The following is a 17,441-nucleotide window of genomic DNA, read 5'->3' on the forward strand; positions in this document are numbered from 1 at the left end:
AAAGCATTAGGAATGCAGGTGTGAATGCCAGTATTCAACAAATAATTGTGAATGTTTTGCATTTTATGCAAACAGAATTTGGCGAAATGTATTTTGACTTTTATATATTTTTGGCGTTTTGATTTGCAGTTTGGCAGAAATAAAGAATAAGACCGCGATCGAGTTGAAAGTTGCACAGGAGAACCTCGAACTAGTTCGGGTAAGGCCATTAACATCCGGCACTGGCTTGTGTTAACATCCTGCTGAGTGTGGGAGAGATTGTGGGAAGATTTACTGAGACTGATGGTTGTAACGTAGCAAGAAATGGAGATGGGATAGACAGTGAGAACCTCCCCTGAACACATCTGTTCCCAGCGGGATCTCCCACTTCCAAGTTCCCTTCTGCAGCATGCAAGGAAAATGGGAACTCTACTCCAACAGCATCCTGGAAAACTAGCAAGAGTTTTGGTAAACTTGGTAAATGAAGGAAAGATGCACGATATCTGCTCAGTCCGACTCAACCAACCTGATCTCCCGGTGGCTCAGCACTTCAACTCCCCCTCCCATTCCCAATCTGACCTTTCTGTCCTGGGCCTCCTCCATTGTCAGAGTGAGGCCCAGCACAAATTGGAGGAACAGCACCTCATATTTTGCTTGGGCAGTTTACACCCCAGCGGTATGACTTCTCTAACTTCAGGTAGTCCCTGCTTCCCCCCTCTATCCCCTCCCCTTTCCCATTTCTCCCACTAGTCTTCCTGTCTCTGACTACATCCTATCTTTGTTCCGCTCACTCCCCTGACATCAGTCTGAAGAAGGGTCTCGACCCGAAACGTCACCCAATCCTTCTCTCCCGAGAAGCTGCCTGACCTGCTGAGTTACACCAGCATTTTGTGTCCACATACATGATGTACGAGCGCCTTTTCTGATCATTTCAGAATAATCAGTTCAGGACCTTTTGTCCTGCCCCTCCTCTCTTCCAAGCAGCTTCCCCCCCTCTTCCCCCAGTCAATCAGTCCGAAGATGAGTCCCAACTTGAAACATCATCGATCCGCGTTCTCCAGAGATGCTGCCTGACCTGCTGAGTTACTCAGTATTTTGTGCCTTTTTCTGTAAATTGGTCTCAGAGTGTGGAAGAGCAGTAGATTCTGAATGGGGAAAGTGGAGGGAATAGTTTACAGGGAAAACTAACAAAGAATGCAGTTGGATGGACAGAAATGGCCACCATCCGTGTTATAAGGAAATGTTGGCGATTTCCAAACAACCATCGTAAGGATAGCGGAGTGAGGGGGTATGGGGAGAAGGCAGGAACGGGGTACTGATTGAGAGTGATCAGCCATGATCGCATTGAATGGCGGTGCTGGCTCGAAGGGCTGAATGGCCTACTCCTGCACCTATTGTCTATTGTCTATCATAAGGTAGAGGAGCAGAATTGGGCCATTTGGCCCATCGAATCTACTCCACCATTCAAACATGGTTGATCTATTTTTTCTCTCTCAACCTTTCTCCCTCTTCCTTCTCCCAGTAACTTACGACACCCTTTCTAATCAAGAACCTATCAATCTCCACTTTAAAAACACCCAAAGACAGCCTCTACCACTGTCTATGGCAATGAATTCCACAGATTCACCACCCTCTGGCTAAAGAAATTAGTTTAGTTTAGGGATTCAGTGCGGAAACAGGCCCTTCATCCCACCATGTCCGTGCCGACCAGCAATTCCCGCACATTAATGCACTCTACTCACACCAGGGACAGTTTATAATTATACCAAGCCAATTTACCTACGAACCAGTACGTCTTTGGAGTGTGGGAGGAAACCGGAGCACCCAGAGAAAACCCACACAGCTCACGGGGAGAGCGTACAAACTCTGTACAGACGAGTACCAGTAATCAGGATTGAATCCGGGTCTCTAACACTTTAAAGCAGCACCTCCACTGCCACCCACGTAATCTTTGCTATCTCCTTTCTAAAAGTACATCCTTTCATTCTGAGGCTGTGCCCTTTGGCCCTATACTCTCTGCATCACACCATCAGTGCACAACCCTAACCTCAGCACCTGCGACACTTGCATAACGCACACTTAAACATCTACCAACCTGCCCACCAGGAGTCCACCAGCAGGTTGGTAGAGGCAGGTTAATTCCACCATCCTCCTCGTTTTATTTTCTGCCGAATAAGTGTCGTTCTCTTCCATTTTTGCTTGCTCGCCAGTTTGACTTTGAAACCCAAAAAAAAGAAAACGAGAAGTTGAAGGAGAACCTGAAGAAGTTGGTGGAGGTGCAGAACCTGCAGCAGGAGTGTGTGGCTGAGATCAGCCGCCTACGTCAAGCCCTGAGCAAGTCTGAGGAGCTGAAGGCTTCCAACGCCAAAGCGATCCAACAGGTACCCAGCTTGTGTACACTGGAATGTAGACGATGAGAGGGGATCTTACTGAAACGTATAAGATTATGAAGGGATTAAACGTAGAAAATAGAAACATAGAAAATGGGTGCAGGAGTAGGCCATTCGGCCCTTCGAGCCTGCACCGCCATTCAATATGATCATGACCGATCATCCAATTCAGTATCCTGTACCTGCCTTCTCTCCATACCTCCTGATCCCTTTAGCCACAAGGGCCACATCTAACTCCCTCTTAAATATAGCCAATGAACTGGCCTCAACTACCTTCTGTGGCAGAGAATTCCACGCTAGAGGCAGGAAACATGTTCCCGATGTCGGGGGAGTCCAGAACCAGAGGGCCACAGTTTAAGAATAAGGGGTAGGCCATTTAGAACGGAGATGAGGAAGAACTCTTTCACCCAGAGAGTTGTGAATCTGTGGAATTCTCTGCCTCAGAAGGCAGTGGAGGCCAATTCTCTGGATGCTTTCAAGAGAAAGTTAGATAGAGCTCTTAAAGATAACGGAGTCAAGGGATATGGGGAGAAGGCAGGAACGGGGCACTGATTGTGGATGATCAGCCATGATCACAGTGTTAATGGCGGTGCTGGTGCGAAGGGCCGAATGGCCTCCTCCTACACCTATTGTGGATTGTCTACTAACCCCAGCTCGTCACTCCCCTAACATTGCCTCTTCTGTACCCGCTGCTGCTTTCTCCCTCTCCTTATCACCTCATTCATGAGGGGAATAAACCGGGTAGACGCACAGAGACTCTTGCCCAGAGTAAGGGGACCAATAGTCAACAAGTGATCAATGACTGGTGCGGTCTCAGTGGGCCGAAGGGCCTGTTTCCATGCTGTATCTCTTAACGAAACTAAGCACTAGAAACCTGAGATATCACCTAGGCTATGATCAGCGTTCCCTGCACATTAACGCTATCTACACACAGTAAGGACAATTTATAGGATCTTCTAGCGGTGTACAAAATCATGAGAGGAATAGATTGGGTAGACTAGGGGAATCGAGAACCAGAGGATATAGGTTTAAGGTGAGGGGGGGGAACCTCTTTGACATTACCAAACAGTGAAAGACCTGGATAAAGTGAATGTGGAGAGGATATTTCCACAAGTGGGAGAATCTAGGACCAGATGGCACAGACGCAGAATAAAAGGACATGCCTTTAAAAAGGAGATGAGGAGGAATTTCTTTAGTCGGAGTGAGGTGAATCTGTGGAATTCATTGCCACAGACGGCTGTGGAGGCCAAGTCATTGGGTATTTTTAACATGGAGATTGACAGGTTCTTGGTTCGTAAGGTTGTCGGGTTAAAAAAAACATAGAAACGGAAAATAGGTGCAGGAGGAGGCCATTTGGCCCTTCGAGCCAGCACCGCCATTCATTGTCATCATGGCTGATCATCCACAATCAGTAACCCGTGCCTGCCTTCTCCTCATATCCCTTGATTCCGCTAGCCCCTAGAGCTCTCTTTTAAATTCATCCAGTGAATTGGCCTCCACTGCCCTCTGTGACAGAGAATTCCACAAATTCACAACTCCCTGGGTGAAAAAGTTTTTTCTCGTCTCAGTTTTAAATGAGACTGTGTCCCGTGGTTCTGGACTCCAACATTGGGAACATTTTTCCTGCGTCTATCTTGTCCAGTCCTTTTATAATTTTATACGTTTCTGTATGAAGGCAGGGTTGTGTGGAGAAGGCAGGAGAATTGGGGTTGGGAGGGAAAGATTGCATGGCGGAGTAGACTCGATGGGCCGAATGTCCTAATTCTGCTCCTATGACTGGTGACCTATTTTCTTGTTGGCACCGACAGCTCCAGGAGCAGGTGGAGAAGCTCCAGCAGTGCCTGAAGGAGATGGAGGAGAAAGTCCAGGAGTCCCAGCAGCAACAAGTTGAGACCAGGGAGGAGCTGAGAGCAGCACAGGCCAGCCAGCAGCAGAGTGAGCAGAAGCTGTCTGAGGCCCAGCAGGAGATCCAGCACTGGAAAAGCAAGTTTGAAACGGTCGACCAAATCTTTTTGAAGAAGGAGGTAATGATGCCGGAAAACTACTTCCAAATATGTCCACAACACACTAGTTGGTTAATGTGGCTGTAAAAGGAAATCAACAGAGCTTTATTTATTTGTCATTCGGTACCAAGGTACCGAACGAAACTACATAGCAGTCATACACAAAAAAGAACACAAGACACATAACCCCAACACAAACGTCCATCACAGTGACTCCAAACACCCCCTCACTGTGATGGAGGCAACAAAACTTCCACTCTCTTCCCCACGCCCACGGACAGACAGCTCGTCCCCGAACGACCCGCACAGTCCCCGCAAGGGGATGGAAGTCCCCGCGGCCGAGTCGCACCGGGCGCTGAGACGTCTCGCGGCCGAACCGGGCGATGGAAGGCCCCGCGACCGAGCCGTGCGCAGCTAAGTCCCGCGGCCGAGCCGCACCGGGCGATGGAAGGCCCCGCGGCCAAGCCGCACCGGGCGATGGAAGGCCCCGCGGCCAAGCCGCACCGGGCAATGTTAAGTCCAGCAGCCGAGCCGCACCAGCAATGAAAAGTCCCGCGGCCGAGCCGCGCCGGGCGATGTTAGGCCCCGCGGCCGAGACGCACCGGGCACTGTTAAGTCCGAGCCGCACCGGGCGATGGAAGGCCCCGCGGCCAAGCCGCACCGGGCGATGTTAAGTCCAGCGGCCGAGCCGCACCAGCGATGAAAAGTCACGCGGCCGAACCACGCCGGGCGATGTTAGGCCCCGCGGCACGGGCACTGTTAAGTCCAGCGGCCGAGCCGCACCAGCGATGTTAGGCCCCGCGGCCGAGCCGCACCGGGCACTGTTAAGTCCAGCGGCCGAGCCGCACCAGCGATGTTAGGCCCCGCAGCCGAGCCGCACCGGGCGATGGAAGGCCCCGCGGCCGAGCAGCACCCCGCTCGGAAGAGACCTAAAAGAGAAAGGTTTCCCCCACCCACACCACCACCCCCCACACCCACACCACCACCCCCCACACATACACAACCAAAAAAAAAAAAAAACCCATCCCAACACCGACACACAACAAAAAAAAAAAGGGAAAAAAGACGAACAGACTGCTAGCGAGCCGCAGCCGTTAGGCGCCGCTACTTGAGATTGGTCAGCTCAGCTCAGACTCGGTAGGCAGAAGGGCCTATTTCAAGAGTTCACTGAAAGTATCCAATCTCCTCGAAGATCTGGTAACAACTCCTTGCATTCATTTTTCTCGCGCTTTTATACTGTTCCAGAACTGTACATGCGAGCAGATTCATAACTGTGTAGTTTGTCCAATCTCTCTCTATGTAGCTTTAGGAGATTAGATGAGAGAGAGACAGCGCAGAAATAGGCCCTTCTGCCTACCGAGTCTGACCTGACCAGCAATCCCTGTACACTAACGCTATCCGACACACTAGGGACAATTTGCAATTTTTACCTAAGCCAATTAACTTGCACGTTTAGTTTAGTGTAGAGATACAGATTTAGTTGAGGAAACAGGCCCTTCGGCCCACCGAGTCCGTGCCAACCAGCGATCCCTGTTACACTAGCGCACACCACACACTAGGGACAATTTACAATTTTTACTGAAGTCAGTTAACCTACAAGCTTGCACGTCTTTGACATGTATAAATGAAACCAGGGCACCCAGGGAAAGCACACGCAGTCACGGAGAACATACGAACTCCATGCAGACAGCATCCTTTGTCAGAATTGATCCTGAGTCTCTGGCGCGGTGAGGCAGCAGCTCTACTGCACTGCTGTGCCCATCTCCCAGGTAACCAGACGTCCTGCCACACATCAATAGGTGTGCTAGTTACTAGGCCAATTTGCGATAGTAAATTGCCCCAAGTGTGTGTGTGTGTGTGTGTGTGTGGACAGCATGAGAATCAAGGGAACCTTAGAAAAGTACAGCACAGGAACAGGCCCTTGGGCCCACAGTGTCTGTGCCGAACACGATGCCAAAATGAACTAATCTAATTTCCCATATCCTTCCATTCTCTGCACATCCAAGTGACTGTTCCACACTGTCGTGCGCAATAACTAACGGAAAGAGAGTTCAAGAATGGAGGTCCGCTCTCGTAGGCTGTCGAGTATCGGGGGATCCTGCATACTGTAGCAAAACACCTAGGCAATAGCAGGTATCTCAAGGCAAAGGCATGGCTCCTCCAAACCTGCCTGAACAACGTTCTCCAAATCCATCGTCAGATGCCAGCATTCCGTCCGGTCAAGGTCGGGGATGTAATTTGTGGTTGGTCTGCTCCACTAGAAGGCCAGACAATTCTTGTGTGGAGGAAGGAACTGCAGATGCTGGTTTTACACCGAAGATAGACAAAAAGTGCTGGAGTAACTCAGCAGGTCAGGCAGCATCTCTGGAGAGAAGGAATGGGTGACGTTTTGGGTTGAGACCCTTCCTCAGATTCAATTCTTATGGCTGCCACCAAGTTCCACAGCATCTGCTCCCAAGATGAGGTTTTCCATATGAGGGCATTCGAGATGTCCTCGTTCTTTAGTGAAGGTGGATCCTCCCCCCACCCCCAGCCGTTGTAGATGGGTCTCTGACCCACAACTCTTCTGTGTCTCGCAGTTCTGCTCTCACTTCCTGTCCCCCTCAGATGCACCAAGGACAGAGTCCCCTGGTCCCTGCCTTTCATCCCACCAGCCTCCACATCCAACGCACCATCTTCTGACAATTCCGTCACCTCCAATGTGATCCCACCACGTATCACAACTTCACATCTCCGCCCCTTTCTGCCCTCCGCAGAGACTGCCCCCACCACACCTCCTTGATTCCCTCATCCCTTCCTACCCGAACCGCCTCCGTCCAGAGACCCCGACAGTCCCTCCAGGTGAGGCAGAGGTTCACATGCACTTCCTGGAACCTCATCTGCAGCATCGAGTGAGACAAATCGTAGACTCGGCGATGGTTTCGCCGAACACTCGTGTGCTGTCTGCCAAGGCCTACTGGATCTCCCAAATGCTAACCACTTTAGCTCCCCTTCCCATTCCCACTCTGATCTTTCTGACCTGGGCCTCCTCCATTGCCAGTGAGTGTAGGAAAATAACTGCAGATGCTGGTACAAATCGAAGGTATCACAAAAAGCTGGAGTAACTCAGCGGGTCAGGCAGCATCTCAGGAGAGAAGGAATGGGTGACGTTTCGGGTCGAGACCCTTCTTCAACTAGGATAAATCGACAAATCGGGCCGTCTACAGATGACCCAAGGCGTGGAGGTTCCCTGATAGGCTGTTTGTTGGGTGTAGACAGCATGAGCACAAGAGGGTTGCAGTGTGTCAATTGTGGAACCGGTTAGTGCACCTTTAGAGGAGAAAGGGGAGGAAAGGTGGTGGTGGGGGGGAGGGAGGGGCGGGGAGGGGGGGGGGGCGGGGAGGGCAGTGTTTGAAGTTAGCTAAAATGAGAGAATTCAACATTTACACTGCTGGATTGCAAGCTACCCTAGCAAAATAAGAGGTGCTGTTCCTCCAATATGTAGCCTCACTGGCAATGGTATCACAAAAAGCTGGAGTAACTCAGCGGGTCAGGCAGCATCTCAGGAGAGAAGGAATGGGTGACGTTTCGGGTCGAGACCCTTCTTCAGTCGTAGCTTGCAATCCAGCAGTGTAAATGTTGAATTCTCTCATTTTAGCTAACTTCAAACACTGCCCTCCCCGCCCCCCCCCCCTCCCCCGCCCCTCCCTCCCCCCCCACCACCACCTTTCCTCCCCTTTCTCCTCTAAAGGTGCACTAACCGGTTCCACAATTGACACACTGCAACCCTCTTGTGCTCATGCTGTCTACACCCAACAAACAGCCTATCAGGGAACCTCCACGCCTTGGGTCATCTGTAGACGGCCCGATTTGTCGATTTATCCTAGTTTTTTTATGCTCCTAGATTCTTCTCCCATTCCACCACCCCCCCCCCCCCCCCCCCCCCCCCCACCAACAATCCGACTGGTCCCGACCCAAAGCGTCATCTGTCCATTTTCTCAGAAGCTGCCTGACCCACTGAGTTACAATAGACAATAGGTGCAGGAGGAGGCCATTCGGTCCTTCGATCCAGCACCGCCATTCAATGTGATCATGGCTGATCATTCTCAATCAGTACCCCGTTCCTGCCTTCTCCCCATACCCCCTGACTCCGCTATCCTTAAGACCTCTATCTAGCTCTCTCTTGAATGCATTCAGAGAATTGGCCTCCACTGCCTTCTGAGGCAGAGAATTCCACAGATTCACAACTCTCTGACTGAAAACGTTTTTCCTCATCTCAGTTCTAAATGGCCTACCCCTTATTCTTAAACTGTGGCCCCTTGTTCTGGACTCCCCCAACATTGGGAACATGCAGCACTTTGTGTCTATCTTGAAATTGACACCCTGCTCTGATGTTTAATGTGGTAGGGAGATCCCAGGTAGACAGAAAACACATCCAGGATGTTCTCAAAGCCTCCTGATAAAATTGCTAACGTTGTCTTCAACTCATGGGAATCCTAGTCCCTGAACCACTCGAAATGGAGTAGGTGATTCCAAGATTGGCACTGAATATATGTGTAGGAAGGAACTGCAGATGCTGGTTTAAACCAAAGATAGACACAAAAAGCTGGAGTAACTCAGCGGGTCAGGCAGCATCTCTGGAGAAAAGAAATAGGTGACCTTTTTTCAGACCTGATCAGGTTAGTGCTTCTTCACACTGAGTATGTCAGCAATTGCAGCACATAGAGGCCAAACACTTGCAGCATCAGGAGCACTTAGCATCCACTGGCACCAACCATTAGTACTTGCTCAGAATGCGTAAAATATACCAGTCAAAATATATATGTCAAAATATACATCAGGCTCAGGAGTGGAAGCAGGTCATCCTTGACCCTGATGGACTACCTTTGAAAAAGGACTGCAAGATACACAACACTCACCAATAGATGGGCTTTTATTGATGTGTGAACCTGCAATTCCTGCAGGTATGTTGTTCTGTTGGTTCATATTACATGCACAGCCTTGCTTCTGAAGCCAACACGTTACTTGCTGTGTGGCTGATATCATAGATTTATGTCTGTTTGCTGAAGAATCTACTTCTGGTAAGCCACATGAGGGATTTTTTCATTTCCTCTCACTGTCTAACCCGCGGCGTGCTCAAAATAGTTTCCAGCACCGGTCCGAGACACACTTGCTGTGTGACGCTGTGAGCTTTTTCATGATATCACTGAATCCATCATTTAGTTGCAGCTCAAAATGTATTTTGGGCTAGGTTGATGAACTGCCAAGTGCGTGGCTACGAAAAATCAGTAAGTAAGTTTGCAATCTTAAAATAAGTTCAACTTCAGTTGGTCTGTGGTATCGTGCATGTGATTCTAAGTCAAGAGAACGTCTTTTAAGAAATCTTGTTGATTGATTAAGACTGATACTGTGCGGTCCAGTCTTAGCCAATTTCCTGCCGTGTCTAGTGAATGTTCAAACAGGAACTGCAGAGGCTGGTTTACACAAAAGGACACAATGTGCTGGAGTAATTCAGCAGGTCAGGCAGCATCTCTGGGGAAAAAGTGGCTAGGTGATGTTTCAGGTCCGAAGAATGGTCCCTACCTGAAACGTCACCTGTCCATGTTCTCCAGAGATGCTGCCTGACCCACTTTGTGTCCATATCAAGTGAATATCTTGACATATCTTGACTTTATATAGAACTTTCTCCAAACTCTAGGTGGTAAAAGCGGAGCATAATATAAATTTATGTACTATGATTTATTTCCCTGTCTTATCCACATTGGTGTTGTGTTGGATTCTTAGTTCAAATGCAGTTACCAATTGAAGTTATCATTTGATAGCCTTGTATTCTGCTTGTTGCCACGTTGGGTGGCTTCCCAAGTGCACAAGTTTCAGGTGGCATTGATTCCTGCCTTTCCACCGTGAACTCGGCATCTCCACCCTGTGATGTCATGGTTTGGTTTCATCGTGCTGGTCATACACAAACGATCTGTTTGTGGGCCATTCCTTGGACAGTGAACCAAAATGTCACACACGTGACCAGACGTTGTCACATAAAGTGATATATTAAAAAAATCTTGTAAACCATTAATCTTATTCATTGTTATTTTCCTACCTACAGAACTATAATGCATGTCTGCTAAAGATATGAGCATTCCAGCTTTTTTTAATTCACAGAGTTTGTAAGATAAATGTAGGCACAAAATGCTGGAGTAACTCAGCGGGTCAGGCAGCATCTCAGGAGAGAAGGAATGGATGACGTTTTGGGTCGAGACCAGTCTCGACCCGAAACGTCACTCATTCCTTCTTCCAATAGGCAATAGGTGCAGGAGTAGGCCATTCGGCCCTTCGAGCCAGCACCCCATTCAATGTGATCATGGCTGATCATTCACAATCAGTACCCCGTTCCTGCCTTCTCCCCATATCCCCTGACTCCGCTATCCTTAAAGTGACGTTTCGGGTCGAGACCCTTCTTCAGACTGTAAGTCTGAAGAAGCGTCTTGACCCGAAACTTCACTCATTCCCTCTCTCCTAGATGCTGCCTGACCTGCTGAGTTACTCCAGCATTTTGTGATACCGACTACGGGTGCTGTCTGTACGGAGTTTGTACATTCTCCCTGTGACCGTGTGTTTTCTCCAGATGCTCCAGTTTCCTTCCACACTCCAAGGACTCGGTTTGTAGGTTAATTAGCTTCAGTACAGATTGTAAATTGTCCCAAGTGTGTGTAGGATAGTGCAAGTGTACAGGGTGATCGCCGGTCGGTGCACATTTGGTGGGCCGAAGGGCCTTTTTCCGTGCTGTATTTCTAAACTAAACTAAAACCCTTGGGCCAAAATTGGGGCATTAAACTACTCTAGGGGGTCATATCTGGAAACTCAGGAAGTAACGTAAAGTGTTTGTGTAATATATGATCTCGCCTACACACAGTCACTCCATGGCTTGCCTAAGGGTAACGTTCTTTGAACCCACACATGTCAGACTTTGGTCAAAATCGCCATCCCCCTCCCCTGCCTGAAATAACTCGCTGAGATCGTTTAGGTCATAAGTGATAGGAGCAGAATTAGGCCATTTGGTCCATCAAGTCTACTCTGCCATTCAATCATGGCTGATCTATCTTTCCCTCTCAACCCCATTCTCCTGCCCTCTCCCCACAACCCCTGACACAGTCTCAGTGGTGCCCAGTTGTGTCCAGGGCACTTTCCGCAGCGCGCGGCCTTCTGGGTAAGTACTGCCGCCATTGCCGGCTTGTTGCCGATGTGAACTTGAGCGATCCGATCGTACAGCATGGTGGGAATTACAATCTGCCTTGATTGCACTGGGAACTGAGTACTGAATTGTTTAGGTAAGTGGCCTATTGCCTAAGTTGGGGAGTGTCCGTATAGCATGAACTCGGGTGTGTCATGCAGGCAAGAGAGTGCGCCAGTAAGTTCCACATTGAAGAAGGGTCTTCACACTGAAACGTCACCCTTTCCTTCTCTCCAGAGATGCTGCCTGTCCAGCTGAGTTACTCCAGCATTTTGTGTCTATCCACATTAAACCATACACCTTTTGGCTGAGCCTCGAGACTCCGCAATGCCACACACAACACGTTGTCTATAGAAGCCCTCCTGAGACTGCCGTTATGTATCCATGTGTGTCTGTTATGCTTATAGGCTTGTGCTGAGGGGGGTTCCACTGCAGACCATCACATCCAGAAGGAGATTGCAAGTTTAAAGACTAAACTGCTGACAGGAAAGTCTTGCTATGTACAAAAGTACAAGGAGTGCCAGAGACTGCATAAACAGATCGACAAGTTGAAAGCATTATTGGTAGGTTGCTAGGATCTTTGCATGAGAGTAAGCAGCCTACCTGAGAGCACAGTCCAGTTTTATTTTAAACATGCCCTTTATATGCATGATGAAATTGTAGTAACATCTATAGATAGATGTTCAGTAAGTGCCAATTCTGGGACTTGCTTGCAATATCATGTCCAAGATGTCAGGACTGCTGCTGTTAATTACAAAGTTTTCAGGTGATTTTATTATATGCTAATTTTGGGCTTCAGTGTTTACACTGAAGAATAGAGAGGCCAGTGGAGAGTAAATTCTTCCACACATTAATATTGGAAACCCTGGCCTTGCCACGCATGAAAGGGGAGCCTTTCCTGTGCTACTTGTACCCGTCGTGGCAGCTGCGAATGTGCCTCAACCAGTGGGCCCACTTTGGTCAGATTTGTCCTCGATATGTGACAATAAAGTATCATTGGACCACGTGGGATTCCAATGGGTGCTCCGGTTTCCACCCACATCCCAAAGACAGCGTGTTTGCCTCTGCAAATTGCCCCTACTATGTAGCAAATGGAGGAGAAAGTGGGACAGCATAGAACTAGTGAACAGGTTCTATCGGTACGGATTCTATGGGCTAAATAGACTGCTTTCATGCTGAATCTCTAAACTAAACTGAAATGTCAGAGATTACCAAAACATGGTATACTTTTATACCGTGTTGCCATAACCTGCGGCACGGTGGCGCAGCGGTAGAGTCCCTGCGATTCAGCACCAGAAACCCGGGTTCAATCCTGACTTCGGGTGCTGTCTGTACGGAGTTTGTACGCTCTCCCCTTGACCGCGTGCATTTTCTCCGGGATCTCCGGTTTCCTCCCACACTCCAAAGGTGTGCACGTTTGTAGGTTAATTGGCTTCGGTAATATTGTAAATTGTTCCAAGTATGTGTAGAATAGTATTAGTGTGCGAGGATCGCAGGTCGGCAGGGACTCGGTGGCCCAAAGGACTTGTTTCCGCACTGTATCCCTAAACTAAACTAGTGTGAACGGGTGATTGATGGTCCGTGCAGACTTGGTGGGCCAAAGGGCCTGTTTCCGCACTGTATCTCTAAACTAAAAATGGAATGGATCCAGAATTTGTTGCCACCATCTATTCTAAATTCAATTGGAGCGAGAACTAACGTGGAACTAGTGTTTAGGTTCTGTGACCAACTTTGCCATTGACACAGCCAGTGTCAGTCTTGGCATCTGCCACCTCGTGGGAAGATTTAGTGAGACCTCTGACCTCCTCTCCCTGCCTCCCAACTTGCTGAATTACTTTTGATTGTATGAAAACATTTTGTCGTAAGCTCTTTCTTGCATTTCCAAAATTAAAATCTGGTATCTGTTTTCTGTGCAACAGGAAGACAAGAACAAATGCAGCTTTCCATTCAAGGAGATTGTTGAGATCACGGAAAATGCAGAGACAGGTAGAGAAATGGAAAAATGTAGAAACAAGGAACTGGTTTATACTAAAGAGAGACACAAAAAGCTGGAGTAACTCAGCGGGTCAGGCAGCATCTTTGGAGGAAAAAGGATAGGTGGCGTTTTGGGTCGGGACCCTCTTCATAGTGGAATGATCAGGGGAAAGAGAAAGACTTAATTAATTGTTTCAAATAAGTTGCCTTAAGTGTGAAGCACGACTACAAATTTCAGTACATTATCTTGGGTAAATTGGCCAGGTTAGGATTTCGAGGATTCAAAATAACAGGACAGATTTTAATGCCTGTGTGTGTTTGTGACTGCATGTGTGTCTGTGTGAATAGACAGCTGTGCTGAAATACTGTTTTAATCCAGTCTGACAAAGTATCTCAACCTGAAATTTCACCTATGCCTTTACTCCAGTCTGACATCTTTCGCCTGACCCGCTGAGTTACTCCAGCATTTTGTGTCTTGTGTTAACGTTGTAGCTGTGGTACTTAGCTCACTGAGGACCCCTTATGCAGCAGCCTGGTACTGCAGTATTGCATAGCTCTGTCAGTTCGCTGCAAAGATAATAGAGCAGAGCAAGATAGACCACTCGACCCTAAAAACTGTAGTAAGTCACAGCGCCATTTTAGTAGGCAGAAACTTGCAGGGACATTTGAAAAGAAAAATAACAAAAATCTGTGAGTTGATGGATGAGATATATTCTGCATTTTAATGGTATCATCAAACATACTGTTCCCCCAAAACACTGATTACACTGCGAGAGGCATAGCGAACGGCGGGTTTTGCCTACTAAAATGGCAGCCGTTCCACTCCTTTGCGTACTACACTTCAGTATAGGCGATTTCAACGGAGTGGTTCATCTTATTACTCTAAGAAAATAACTGCAGATGCTGGTACATATCAAAGGTATTTATTCACAAAATGCTGGAGTAACTCAGCAGGTCAGGCAGCATCTCAGGAGAGACGGAATGGGCGACGTTTCGGGTCGAGACCCTTCTTCAGACTGATGGTCGAGACCCTTCATCTTATTACTCTAGTATCTCTCGTTCTCTGTGCCATGCCTGAACCATTTTGGGACTTGGGCTGCACACCTGCAAATACCACAACCATGGGTGTCACAGCTAGGAATGCGACTGCCTCACAACTACAGTGGCCCAGGTTCAATCCTGACCTTCAGTGCTGCCTGTGTGGAGCTGTGACCACGTGGGTTTCCCCCGGGTGCTCTGGTTTCCTCCCACAACCCAAAGACATGCGTGTCAGTAAGTTAATTGGGCTGCCTAAATTGCCCCAAGGATGCAGGGTAGTGGTCGATTCTGGGGGGAAAACAGATTACCATAGAATTAGTGTGCAAGGGCGCTCAATTGTTGATGTCGACAGTTGGCTTAAAGGGCCTGTTTCCGTGCTGGATATCTTTTTTCATTAAAAAAAAATTAAATTCCCTCCATCCCACCCCCCTATACGGCCAAGAATGTATTTCTTTCTGTGCTGCGTGATTTCAAAATGGGAAGAATTTTATTCTTCGGCATTTTCTGTAGCTTTGAAACCTCCTGAAGCCTCTTGTACCCAGTGGTGGTGCCATCTCGTTATAGTCAGAGAGTGATGTAGCGTAGGAACAACCCCCACCCCTGACATCAGTCTGAAGAAGGGTCTCGACCCGAAACGTCACCCATTCCTTCTCTCCGCAGATGCTGCCTGTCCCGTTGAGTTACTCCCGCACTCTGTGAAACGTCACCTGTCCATGTTCTCCAGAGATGCTGCCTGACCCGCTGAGTTACTCCAGCACTCTGTGAAATGCCACCTATCCATGTTCTCCGGAGATGCTGCCTGACCTGCTGAGTTACTCCAGCACTCTGTGAAACATCACCTATCCATGTTCTCCAGAGATGCTGCCTGACCAGCTGAGTTACTCCAGCACTCTGTGAAACGCCACCTATCCATGTTCTCCAGAGATGCTGCCTGACCCGCTGAGTTACTCCAGCATTTTGTGTCTCCCTTCGATTTTAACTAGCATCTGCAGGTTTTTTTTCCCTACACCTTAAAAATGACCAATCTTGCAATAGGTTTGCACGTGCTCCTTCAGTGGCTGTTTGTAGCATTGTAAGCGTGTACTCTACAAACTGTGTGCTGGTCTTTGTCTCTTTACCCTGTGCTTTCTGCCCCATGAGGAGAAGCGAGTTCAGTGGGGTTGACAATGCAACATCCGGGGACTGAGTTAGCTGAAATAAGGACAAAGCATGGGGACAGGTTGGAGGCTGTGGTGAGTGACGATTTACAAACAAGATGCTGAGTTCACGCTGGTTAGTGGTGTACTTGTCCATAAGACAAATGTTCACAAGAGCGGATGCAGTCCCGAGGCACAGAATGTGGCCATTCAGCCCGTTCATATTCATGCTCCTTTAGAAGAGTTTTTTCTAATTGGTTTCTCCCCAACCTATGGGGAGAAGAATGGGGTTATGGGGAGAAGGCAGGAGAATGGGGTTAGGAGGGAGAGATAGATCAGCCATGATTGAATGGCGGAGTAGACTTGATGGGCCGAATGGCCTAATTCTATTCCTATCACTCATGACCTCATCTCCAATCCTAGTACTGGATGCCTTACACATTTGCCATCGTCAGCCATTTTATTTTTGTCCGTTCTTTTTTAATCTTGCAGCTGTCGTCCTTCAAACAATGTGCTCCAGATCCCAGCCACGCTTTGAATTGATAAACTTTTCCTTGGTCCTCCTCTGTTCTTTGAGGCTTACCTGAAATTTTTGCCCCCGGTTGTTGATCCAGTGGCCGGTGGGAATTGCTTTTCCCTCTCGTGAGTTTTTGAACATTTTCGAACCTCGCATTGGGCCAAGTGCTTCGTGTGGTTTGCACAGCGAGGCTTTGAACGAGCTGCCTGAATGGGCTGGCCGCCATTCACGGTCCCATTGATCACAACTCTGTGCCAGGCTCTCTCCAGAAGAGAAAGAGGCACCACCCCGCACCGCCAGACTGCCCACATGGGGTGCAACTACTTGCAACGTCCGAGTGACTGTGTGGGTTTCCCCCGGGCACTCCGGTTTCCTCCCAAACTACAAAGACGTACAGATTTGTAGGTTAATTGGCTTCGGTAAAAATTGTAAATTGTCGCTAGTGTGTAGGATAGTGTTAGTGTACGGGGATCGCTGGGCGGGGTGGACTCAATGTCCCCACTGTATCTCTAAACTAAACTAAATAGACACGCCATCGTGCCGTGGAAATGTCTCACCGTTACGTCATTGTGTCTGGAATTAAATCCTTTAACTCCCTCCCCATCAGCGCTGGTCAAGGATGTTGACCACCCCCACCGACCCCTTCTCCGGGCCAATAAGGGACACGTATTAAATAGCGGCCTTATCAATGATACCCGCAAGTTGAAGATGAATAAATTGTTTATTTTAATAGTTATAAGTAAACTGTACATTTGGAGTCAAAATAACTGCAGTGTAAACGTCAACCGAGGTGACACAATGAGTTTCACAGCGGTAGAGTTACTGCCTCACAGCGCCAGAGACCCGGGTTCGATCCTGACCACGGGTGCTGTCCGTACGGAGTTACTACATTCTCCCTGTGACCGCGTGGGTTTTCTCCGGGTGCTCCGGTTTCCTTCCATATCCCAATGATGTGTGGGTTTATTGGCCCTCTGTAAATTGTTCTTACAATGTAGGGAGTGGATGTGAAAGTGGGGTAACACGGAACTGATCGATGGTTGGCGTGGGCTCAATGGGCCGAAGGGCCTATTTCCGTGCTGTATCTTTCCATCAATAGTCACAAGGTAAGAAAGTGTTTTAAGTTGGAAAGGGTGCAGAGAAGATTTACGAGGATGTTGCCAGGACTAGGGGGTCTGATCTATAGGGAGAGGTTGAGTA

The 17,441-nt window shown here is 48.4% G+C and overlaps 1 protein-coding gene across 2 annotated transcripts in view; it reads left to right on the top strand.

Annotated features, from left to right (window-relative positions):
• The window catches only part of LOC144607627 (uncharacterized), a 52,115-nt gene that overhangs the window by 18,720 nt on the left and 15,954 nt on the right, over nt 1-17,441 (top strand). The window contains exons 9-14 of one of the 2 annotated variants that reach the window (XM_078424573.1): nt 130-199; nt 2,190-2,360; nt 4,178-4,393; nt 11,987-12,142; nt 13,499-13,565; nt 15,732-15,823. In XM_078424573.1, coding sequence (XP_078280699.1) covers nt 130-199; nt 2,190-2,360; nt 4,178-4,393; nt 11,987-12,142; nt 13,499-13,565; nt 15,732-15,823 — 772 coding nt within the window. The remainder of the gene's footprint in view (nt 1-129; nt 200-2,189; nt 2,361-4,177; nt 4,394-11,986; nt 12,143-13,498; nt 13,566-15,731; nt 15,824-17,441) is intronic. The other variant, XM_078424572.1, reaches the window with a different exon arrangement.

This window comes from Rhinoraja longicauda, chromosome 29 (genome assembly GCF_053455715.1).
Source record: "Rhinoraja longicauda isolate Sanriku21f chromosome 29, sRhiLon1.1, whole genome shotgun sequence".
NCBI classification, from domain to species: Eukaryota; Metazoa; Chordata; class Chondrichthyes; order Rajiformes; family Arhynchobatidae; genus Rhinoraja; species Rhinoraja longicauda.